The following is an 11,108-nucleotide window of genomic DNA, read 5'->3' as shown; positions in this document are numbered from 1 at the left end:
TGCTACTATTTTCTTTTCATGATTCTTCGGTATGCTATTTACTTTACACGCTTGATCTTTTTGATACTGAATACCTATTAAAAACAACATCTCTATCTTCCTAAGATAAGAATAAATCATAAAACTACACTAACTACATTATAGTTTCTTGATTTGCCACTTGATATTCGATAGCCACATTGTCTAATTAAATTTAGATTTGTGTCAAAAAATTTCACATTAGAGATAAAACATTCCCTACAAAAACAACTCCGTACCTAGAAAATCCACACTTGGGGAGGGGGGGGGAAGGGGGGAGGAGACAGCGGTGGAGCCAGAATTTGATGAAGTGGTATCAAAATATAAGGAAGCAAAATTACATAGAAGCCGAGGAGTGTCAACATGTGTATATCGAAAAAAATTCATATTTGAATAGATACACTATAATATTCAACGAAATGGTGTCAGTCGACACTTCTCAAGTGTATGTAGCTCCGCCACCGGAGGTAAACCACTCCCTACCAAAGGCAATTTGTTATGAAAAAACTTGAATTCAAAACTTTTTCAATAAAAATGTAAGAATATTTACTATTCCATCACGATTAGACTAATTATATTACTCCTTCCGTCCGGTATTGTTTGTCATTATTTTTATTTTTAGAGTCAAACTATAAAAACTTTGACTAACATTTTAAGATGTACTTTTTCATCATATTAATGTGCAAAAAATTATAATTTATAGTACTTTTCATATAGTTTTAGAATATCTAATTTTTTTGTTTAAAATATCAAATTAATGTAATCTAATTTAACTTTAAAAACTCGTAAATTTAACTTTCGATAAGCGTAACATGACAAATAATTTCAGACGAACGGAGTAGTATTATTTTTGCTTTTGTTATGTCTTGGTAGTCCAAAAGGAATAAACTCCTCCTAGATGCTCTTTTGATTCCCTTTTTTTTTTTGTTTCATGAAAACAAATCAGCTCATTTCCCGATACACCTACCACGTGTCATAGGTCTGTGTTTGGTCGATTGTTAGAAGCCTTACCAAATTTATACAAAATTTTCTCTCTCACCAAACAAATAATTTTTCCTCTTTTTAAATCTGTGCTTTTTTTCTGCAAAAAAAAAAATCAGATTATTAATCTCAACCTTTTTCTCTCTGTTTCTCTGCTTCGGATCCGTCCGGAAGAGTCCCTTTATTTGGCCAACAGGTATTTTTTCTTGCTTCGGTTAACGAATTTGTAAAGATGGATTCAAAATTTAAAGTTATCGTTAAAAAAAAATAGTTAGAAAATGATATTTGTATATTGGAGTTATGTTTGGATACAAAATATACTCCGAATAGTTTATGTGTTAGCTTTTCAGATTTGGAGATTTAAATAAGTTTATTTTTAATTATAAATTTATTATATCTTTTAATTATTTTAAATTATGAATCCTCGTGATTTATAGTAATTTTACGTAGTTTACGAACATATAAATTTTATTTTAAAAGAATTTGAAAGAAAATGAAAAGTGTCACGTAAACAGGAAACAGATGGAGTATTATATATTATCAAGTAATTTTTATTTTGTAATTATTGAGTTCGGTGGAATCAGTAACTTTATTGATTAGATCTGCCCATGGTAATTGCATGTTAATTTTGGTCCATTTTGCATATATTCCTAGTGAATTTTGGTGTTGGCTATTGTCATGAATGTTTGAGGGTTGTCAAGGTGCTTGTAGATTTATTGAATATTGCATGGATGCATCAATATTGGCTGTTGGATGCAGGACATTTTTTATTTAATCATGTATTATTGAGTTTTCTAGTAATATTTTTCTCTAGGGTGAAGGGGAGGCTTGGCGTAGCCGGTTAAATTATTGTCATGTGATCGGGAGGTTACGGTTTGAGCGGTGGAAATATAGCCTCTTGTAGAATTATAGGGTAAAACTGCGTACAACATACCTTTGTAGTTTGACCCTTTCTTGGACTCTGTGCATAGTGGGAGCTTAGCGCACTGGGGTTCCGTTTGCCTTTCTCTGGGGTGATGTGTGGGTGGATGGGGTGACAAGGGTCTATCTTTGAGGTCGGTAGAGACAAATCCAGAATTTGAAGTTTATGAATTCTGAACGTACCATCGAGCCCATAGATCCTAATACGAATATTGGGTTTTAAGCAAATGCAAATGGATTTGTCCAAACTCTACCTATAGCTCCGCGCCTCCGCCCTTGGAGGTAGAGTGTTTCCAAGAAACATTCCTTTGTCTGAATGTTCCTGTGACAATTCACAATATGATCTGAAAAGTATTTTTTTTATGTTTCATTAGCTCGTATTGCATCTTTTGTTTTGTTTGGTGAGAGTTAAAAAGGGTGATTAAATTTCATTTTCTTTTCCTTGCTTGATGTATACATGTAATAATTGGTATGCCAGTCCAGGATAATTCGATCTTTGTTGTAGATCCGAATATGAAACGACTATACTAGCTACATTTCTGACCTTGATGAATTAAGTTTCTCCAATGTTATGGAACATGATGCCCCTTTAGTTTGATTTCATAGTTTTTGAGGGGAAAAAAATCATAAATCTGGAACCGTTTTCGTTGCTGTTATATTCTTGAGGTAGAGTGTGTCATAAGTTAAAATGTGATATTCATGTTGATATACTTTTCTTTTGCTTTACCCCTTTTCCTTTATATCTTTTACTTTCGATTTGCAAATTATTTTTCACAGTCATCGATTTTTTCGTATTGTTAAGCTTATATTGATATTTCTTGACTCTCTCTTTCTTTTTCCTGTTGACATTCAGTGCTTGTGACATTTATGAAAGCAATATAATTGGGATGCAGAAGGATGGGATTGTACGACAACGATTACCTATTGGAGGTTTCTGAATTTTCATGTGCATTGGAATTAGTCTGCTTCATCCGTAGTGATCTCAATGATGCAGCTGAGAATAAACTTAACTTCTCGTGCCAGACGAACAGTGAAGCCACAACCCTTAAACATCCCGACATGCTGAAGCACAGTTTTGTTGGAGCCGGGTGAGGTCTGCAACAAGGCCTCTCCTGCCTGTTAAAAAATCGAGTATCATATCAGCAGGAGAAAGTAAGTTTAGTGGTTACAAGAATTGTTGGTTCAAATGGAGAAAAAAGGAAATGTACTGATGGAAAAATACGATTTGGGGAGATTATTAGGTCAAGGCAACTTTGCTAAGGTTTATTACGGAAGGAATCTTGAAACGGGACAGAGTGTAGCTGTTAAGGTAATTGACAAAGAGAAGGTTCTTAAGGCCGGACTGATTGAACAGACGAAGAGAGAGATATCTGTTATGGCACTAGTTGAACATCCAAATGTTCTACAGCTATACGAGGTCATGGCAACTAAATCTAAGATTTATTTAGTCATTGAACATGCCAAAGGCGGTGAGCTTTTCAAAAAGTTGACAAAGGGGAGACTCAAGGAAAAATTAGCTAGGAAGTACTTTCAGCAATTGATTAGCGCTGTTGAATGTTGCCACAGTCGAGATGTTTATCACCGTGATCTGAAACCAGAAAATGTGCTTCTAGATGAGGATGGAAATCTTAAGGTATCAGACTTTGGATTAAGCGCCTTGGCTGAGTCTAAGAGGCAGGACGGCTTACTCCACACAACATGTGGAACCCCAGCTTACGTTGCACCTGAGGTGATTAGTCGAAAAGGATATGATGGCGCCAAAGCTGATATCTGGTCTTGTGGGGTGATCTTATTTGTTTTGCTAGCCGGTTATCTTCCATTCCAAGACTCAAATCTTATGGAGATTTATAGGAAGATAAAGCAGGCTGAGTTCAAATGTCCTAATTGGTTCCCACCAGAGGTGCGGAGATTACTTTCTAAAATCCTTGATCCAAACCCTCGTACAAGGATTTCCATAGCAAAGATAAAGGAAAGCTCATGGTTCAAGAAAGGTTTCGAGTCTAGAAACACGGTAACCAAAGTAGAAGAAAAGGAAAAGTTTAGCCTAGACGCCAACGCTACACATAACAGTATCTCTCCCTCAGTGTCAAAGCTAGAGTTGCTAAAACCGACAAATCTAAATGCATTTGATATAATCTCTCTTTCAAGTGGATTTGACTTGTCTGGTTTATTCATAACAAAGGATCAGAAGGAAGACTTGCAGTTCATTTCCGCAAAGCCTACCTCTTCTATCATGTCCAAACTCGAGGAAGTTGGGAGGAATCTTAAGCTGGAAGTAATGAAGAAAGAAGCTGGATTTATGAGATTAGAGGGATCGAGTGAAGGTAGATACGAGACTTTGTCCATCGATGCTGAAATATCTGAAATTACTCCGTCCTTCCACTTAGTTGAGCTGAAAAAGTCGTATGGTGATAAGGTAGAGTACCAAAAATTGCTGAAACAAGTTATAAGACCTGCTCTTGAGGAAATTGTTTGGGCTTGGCAAGGCGAGCAGCCAGCTAATCGTTAGTAGATGTCACTAAAAAGAGCTTCTGATCTCGTAACGTTTACTCTGTAAGTTGATCTCACTTTACTATCAGTATTTAACGTTCAACTTGTCCGTTTGGTTCTTGTTGTAATTGTCGATTTACTATGTATCAGCCTGTTTTAGGCCATCCGTCTAAGCTTAATAGAGACAACTTGTTTTACTAAATTTTCGAGTTCCTTTGATCTGCTTTCATTGTTGTTATTCATGAGTAATCCTACATTTTACTGGCTTTCTATTGCAAAGGAGACTTGTAGTAAACCGGTGATTTATAATATTTTATTCGTGTTCGTGGCTTCTTGTGTTTCGAAGGAGCAGGTGACTTGTAACATATTTCCAGATGTGTGTTGATTATTATCCTTTTGTTAGGAAATAAGATTTGCATAATTTTTTTTCTTTACAATAACAAAAACTACATACACATCACAATTTCAAAGCAATTTCAGATTTTACCCCTATTTTTGTAGGATAGAGAAATTGTTTTTGATAGATTTTCGGCTCAATACAAATGTATGAACGTAAGGAAGGTTTAGTTATTTTATTTTTAAAAAACATAAAAACATTCTGGAAAAACTCTGAAGAATCTTATAGAATTGATAATATTTCATTAAAATATTCAAGGCACCATAGATTTTTCTTTTTAAAAAAAGGTAGTTTTGAGAAGCTAAAAGATGACTTTAAAAAAATACATCTCTAATCTGACACATAATATTGAAGAAATAGATTTCTCAATAAATTACATCAAAAAAGATCTTTGATACAATGAGTCGAATCATAAATTAATGATTTATGCAAGAATACATATAATTTAGATCACTGAAGTAGAAAAATAAATGAAAAAGCTCCGAAAAAGATGATTGCAAAGAAGTCAAAAGCCAAGGGAATAATGAAAATTATCGAGGCAAGGTGACTTTAAAATCAATAGTAGGTTGGTGGGGGTGGAGGTGAACTATAGGTGGGAGTTTTTTGGTACTTTGCTGGTGGAGGAGGTGAGGCATACGTGGGTGTTTGCTTGTAGTAGTTTGTAACTGGTGGTGGTGGCGAGTTGTAGTACGGTGGAGGGGGTGACTTATAGTAGACTGGTGACTTCTCGATGTACTTTGGAGGAGGTGACTTGTAGTAGATTGGTGACTTCTCGATGTACTCTGATGGTGGTGGAGAGGATTTGTAATAAGATGGAGATGGTTTGTAGTACGGTGGAGGGGGTGACTTGTAGTAGGTTGGTGACTTCTCAATGTACTTTGGTGGAGGTGGAGGGGATTTATAGTAAGACGGAGACGACTTGTAGTATGGTGGAGGGGGTGACTTGTAGTAGGTTGGTGATTTGTCGACGTACTTTGGTGGAGGTGGAGGGGAATTATAGTAAGATGGAGATGGCTTGTAGTACGGTGGAGGGGGTGACTTGTAATAGGCTGGTGACTTCTCAATGTATTTTGAAGGAGGTGGAGGGGATTTGTAGTAAGACGGAGATGGCTTGTAGTATGGTGGAGGGGGTGACTTGTAGTAGGCTGGTGATTTCTCGACATACTTTGGTGGAGGGGGAGGGGATTTGTAGTAAGATGGAGAGGGCTTGTAGTATGGTGGAGGGGGTGACTTGTAGTAGGTTGGTGATTTGTCGACGTACTTTGGTGGAGGGGGAGGGGATTTGTAGTAAGATGGAGAGGGCTTGTAGTATGGTGGAGGGGGTGACTTGTAGTAGGTTGGTGATTTGTCGACGTACTTTGGTGGAGGGGGAGGGGATTTGTAGTAAGATGGAGAGGGCTTGTAGTATGGTGGAGGGGGTGACTTGTAGTAGGTTGGTGATTTGTCGACGTACTTTGGTGGAGGGGGAGGGGATTTGTAGTAAGATGGAGAGGGCTTGTAGTATGGTGGAGGGGGTGACTTGTAGTAGGTTGGTGATTTGTCGACGTACTTTGGTGGAGGGGGAGGGGATTTGTAGTAAGATGGAGAGGGCTTGTAGTATGGTGGAGGGGGTGACTTGTAGTAGGTTGGTGATTTGTCGACGTACTTTGGTGGAGGGGGAGGGGATTTGTAGTAAGATGGAGAGGGCTTGTAGTATGGTGGAGGGGGTGACTTGTAGTAGGTTGGTGATTTGTCGACGTACTTTGGTGGAGGGGGAGGGGATTTGTAGTAAGATGGAGAGGGCTTGTAGTATGGTGGAGGGGGTGACTTGTAGTAGGTTGGTGATTTGTCGACGTACTTTGGTGGAGGGGGAGGGGATTTGTAGTAAGATGGAGAGGGCTTGTAGTATGGTGGAGGGGGTGACTTGTAGTAGGTTGGTGATTTGTCGACGTACTTTGGTGGAGGGGGAGGGGATTTGTAGTAAGATGGAGAGGGCTTGTAGTATGGTGGAGGGGGTGACTTGTAGTAGGTTGGTGATTTGTCGACGTACTTTGGTGGAGGGGGAGGGGATTTGTAGTAAGATGGAGAGGGCTTGTAGTATGGTGGAGGGGGTGACTTGTAGTAGGTTGGTGATTTGTCGACGTACTTTGGTGGAGGGGGAGGGGATTTGTAGTAAGATGGAGAGGGCTTGTAGTATGGTGGAGGGGGTGACTTGTAGTAGGTTGGTGATTTGTCGACGTACTTTGGTGGAGGGGGAGGGGATTTGTAGTAAGATGGAGAGGGCTTGTAGTATGGTGGAGGGGGTGACTTGTAGTAGGTTGGTGATTTGTCGACGTACTTTGGTGGAGGGGGAGGGGATTTGTAGTAAGATGGAGAGGGCTTGTAGTATGGTGGAGGGGGTGACTTGTAGTAGGTTGGTGATTTGTCGACGTACTTTGGTGGAGGGGGAGGGGATTTGTAGTAAGATGGAGAGGGCTTGTAGTATGGTGGAGGGGGTGACTTGTAGTAGGTTGGTGATTTGTCGACGTACTTTGGTGGAGGGGGAGGGGATTTGTAGTAAGATGGAGAGGGCTTGTAGTATGGTGGAGGGGGTGACTTGTAGTAGGTTGGTGATTTGTCGACGTACTTTGGTGGAGGGGGAGGGGATTTGTAGTAAGATGGAGAGGGCTTGTAGTATGGTGGAGGGGGTGACTTGTAGTAGGTTGGTGATTTGTCGACGTACTTTGGTGGAGGGGGAGGGGATTTGTAGTAAGATGGAGAGGGCTTGTAGTATGGTGGAGGGGGTGACTTGTAGTAGGTTGGTGATTTGTCGACGTACTTTGGTGGAGGGGGAGGGGATTTGTAGTAAGATGGAGAGGGCTTGTAGTATGGTGGAGGGGGTGACTTGTAGTAGGTTGGTGATTTGTCGACGTACTTTGGTGGAGGGGGAGGGGATTTGTAGTAAGATGGAGAGGGCTTGTAGTATGGTGGAGGGGGTGACTTGTAGTAGGTTGGTGATTTGTCGACGTACTTTGGTGGAGGTGGAGGGGATTTGTAGTAAGATGGAGAGGGCTTGTAGTATGGTGGAGGGGGTGACTTGTAGTAGGCTGGTGATTTCTCGACATACTTTGGTGGAGGTGGAGGGGATTTGTAGTAAGATGGAGAGGGTTTGTAGTATGGTGGAGGGGGCGACTTGTAGTAAGNTGTAGTATGGTGGAGGGGGTGACTTGTAGTAGGCTGGTGATTTCTCGACATACTTTGGTGGAGGTGGTGGGGATTTGTAGTAAGATGGAGAAGGTTTGTAGTATGGTGGAGGGGGCGACTTGTAGTAAGTTGGTGATTTCTCGACATACTTTGGTGGAGGTGGAGAGGATTTGTAGTAAGATGGAGATGGCTTGTAGTATGGTGGAGGGGGCGACTTGTAGTAAGCTGGTGATTTCTCGACATACTTTGGTGGTGGTGGAGAGGATTTGTAGTAAGATGGAGATGGCTTGTAGTATGGTGGAGAGGGTGACTTGTAGTAAACTGGAGATTTCTCGACATACTTTAGTGGAGGTGGTGGAGATTTGTAGTAAGATGGAGAAGGCTTGTAGTATGGTGGAGGGGGCGACTTGTAGTAAGCTGGTGAAATCTCGACGTACTTTGGTGGAGGTGGAGAGGATTTGTAGTAAGATGGAGATGGTTTGTAGTATGGTGGGGGAGGTGATTTATAGTATGTTGGTGATTTCTCAACGTACTTTGGTGGAGGTGGAGAGGATTTGTAGTAAGATGGAGATGGTTTGTAGTATGGTGGTGGAGGAGGTGATTTATAGTATGTTGGTGATTTCTCAACGTACTTTGGTGGAGGTGGAGGAGATTTATAAGATGGAGATGGTTTGTAGTACGGTGGAGGAGGTGACTTATAGTAAGTTGGTGATTTCTCAATGTATTTTGGTGGTGGAGGTGGAGAAGATTTGTAGTAAGATGGAGATGGTTTGTAGTATGGTACTGAAGGAACATGAGACTTGTAATACTTAATTGTCGATGGGGACTTGTAGTTGTGCTTTGAAGGAGCAGGTGATTTGTAATAGTGTGATGGAGAATGTTTATAAGTGACCGTTACATGACTATGGTACTTTGAAGGAGCAGGCGACTTGTAATAGTGGGATGGAGAATGTTTATACGAATGACTATGGTACTTTGATGGAACAGGCGACTTGTAGTACTTTGAAGGAGAGGGAGAAGTGTAACCATAAGAGTAATCAGCAACAACAGTGCTGGCTACTAAGCAAATTGCTAAAGTAAATGCAAGTAGAGGCCAATGCCCCAATTTACCAAAGCTTCCCATTTTTTGTATTTTGCAATCAATTCTACACTTGAAAAGGAAGAACTAAGACTTGTTTTGTATAGTTAATGACATTTCCTTTTATATAGCAAAATGTAAAACTTTTTTATATGTATGTATTTGTGGAATGGCTTCATGGTAGCCCACTAAGATAATATTAAAGTCAAAATGAGGACTTGTTCTTTGATTACTTAGTGGAAGACATTTTCTTAATGACCAAAAAAGTAATGGTTAAAAAGATAATCCCCTTGATAAGCATCTCTTTAAGCTAATTAACAAGTTTGCTGATTTGTGTAATTGTGGTGATATATCATATAGTTATGGCTAACCACTAAAACATTAGAAGAAGCTAAAGGAGAAAGGATATTTAGACTATTAATTAACATTTTAAGTTTCATTTAGGGGTGTGTTAGGTATGAAAGACCACTTTTTTTCATTTTCGGTTGATGTTTTAGAAAATGCTTTTTCTAGAAAATCGAGGATCTTAAAAATCAGAAAAATGACTTTTTAAAAGAGTATAGAGAAAACCAGCTTCGTAAATGATATTTATACTGATTGTCTCCTTCTCTATCCTCTAGTCGGCAACCTCCATCCTTATCATTTTACTTACGAAATACGAAATAATGAAAATGTTTAAGAACAAAACAATCGAATGACAAATGTTTACGGTTGCAATAATCATAAAAGCACCAAATGTGAAAATTCCCAAACTTAACAATACACATTATGTGGAAAAGAAATAAAACAAAACAAAAACATTAAGTATAGTCTGTGTTCTCATGATAAACTGTATTTTTCAAAGCAGGTATCTGATAGAATTAGTTACGATACACGCAAACTGATCCTGACACCACCGTACGATATTTTTCATTTCAATTACCTACACCAGGACTTGGAATATCTTCATGTTGTCTATAGAAATTATCAAATCCATCATAATCCTCATTAGCCTTGATATTATCATTATCCTCTGAAAATATTCCATTAAATCTCTGATTAACAACTTTCTTGGGCTTTATTTCACCACTTGTTATTGGGCTGGCCCAGCCCATTACAAATTTTCCAACAAATACCAACCATAAGAACAATATTATGAATAACAATAAACTGGATTTTATTTTCTTTCTACCAGCCATTTTATTTTCTTATTGAAGAAGAAGTAGAGAAGAAAATGTTTAAATTTTTTTTTTCTTAGAGGTGAACAAATACATATTATATGTTTTTATTTAAACATGTTAATCATTGTAATTTTGTATAAAATATGAACATGCTAACTTAGTAATTATGTTAAGAGACATAAATTATGTTAGTGAATTATTTCATGACCTTTTGTGACAACCACACTTGATTATTGCTCATATCTTCTGGTAACAACATTATTATCGTACGTAAACGTAATTGCCGTAGTGAAATATATTTATAGAAGATGACTGTTATAAAGAGATCTGATCGTACTTAAACAAATTACTGTTGCAGAAAACATGGGCAAAGTTAGTAACTTAGTGTAGTTTATTCAATTTTCACGTGGATTGTTGAATTTTTTTTATGTACTTGCTCTTTCTTGTTTTGTTATTTGTTAAAGAACATATGAGAATTCAATATATTTATTTATATAGCATATCCATATTGATATGCAAGTTTATCCAACTATATTTTAGTTATAATTAGTAAAAAAAAATTAGTGAAAGTGTATATTTTGAATTAGATTGATTTTTTTGGAGTTAGAAGAAATGTAGAAACTAATCAAATTCAGACCCAAATTTGGATTTACCAAGTAAACTCATACCCACCCCATCTAAAAAGAACCCCATTAAAATAAATAAATAAATAAAAAGAAAAACTTCAAGCTTCTTTTTAAAGTAAAATCCTCCCATATTGAATTTACTTATCCTTTAAATTTATGTCCAAATTAGTAAGTAAACCTAAATTTAAGTACTCTTTCGGTCTCGTATTACTTGTCCTTTTTTTTTTTGTCGTTCATAATTACTTGTTATATTGACAATTCAAGAAAGGACAAAT

The 11,108-nt window shown here is 38.0% G+C and overlaps 3 protein-coding genes across 3 annotated transcripts; 1 reads left to right on the top strand and 2 right to left on the bottom strand.

Moving 5' to 3' along the window:
• Window positions 1–1,040: 1,040 nt before the first annotated feature.
• Window positions 1,041–4,734, top strand: LOC107020713 (CBL-interacting protein kinase 18-like). Its single transcript, XM_015221177.2, has 2 exons — window positions 1,041–1,195; window positions 2,774–4,734. Exon 2 carries the CDS (start codon window positions 3,107–3,109, stop codon window positions 4,427–4,429), a length of 1,323 nt encoding a protein of 440 aa, XP_015076663.1. The 5' UTR covers window positions 1,041–1,195; window positions 2,774–3,106; the 3' UTR covers window positions 4,430–4,734.
• Window positions 4,735–5,134: 400 nt separating this feature from the next.
• Window positions 5,135–7,966, bottom strand: LOC114077211 (extensin-2-like; the record flags this gene model as incomplete). The annotated part of the gene is made up of 1 exon (XM_027916902.1): window positions 5,135–7,966. A coding segment is annotated over one exon (2,604 nt), but the record flags the coding sequence as incomplete, so codon positions are not given.
• A 1-nt stretch (window position 7,967) lies between these two features.
• LOC107018969 (extensin-2-like) lies at window positions 7,968–9,092 on the bottom strand (the record flags this gene model as incomplete). Its single annotated transcript, XM_027916901.1, has 1 exon — window positions 7,968–9,092. A coding segment is annotated over exon 1 (1,125 nt), but the record flags the coding sequence as incomplete, so codon positions are not given.
• Window positions 9,093–11,108: the final 2,016 nt, after the last annotated feature.

This window comes from Solanum pennellii, chromosome 5 (assembly GCF_001406875.1).
Source record: "Solanum pennellii chromosome 5, SPENNV200".
Lineage (NCBI taxonomy): Eukaryota > Viridiplantae > Streptophyta > Magnoliopsida > Solanales > Solanaceae > Solanum > Solanum pennellii.
The sequence above is the reverse complement of the archived record's forward strand: the minus strand, read 5'-3'. Positions and strand labels throughout refer to the sequence as shown.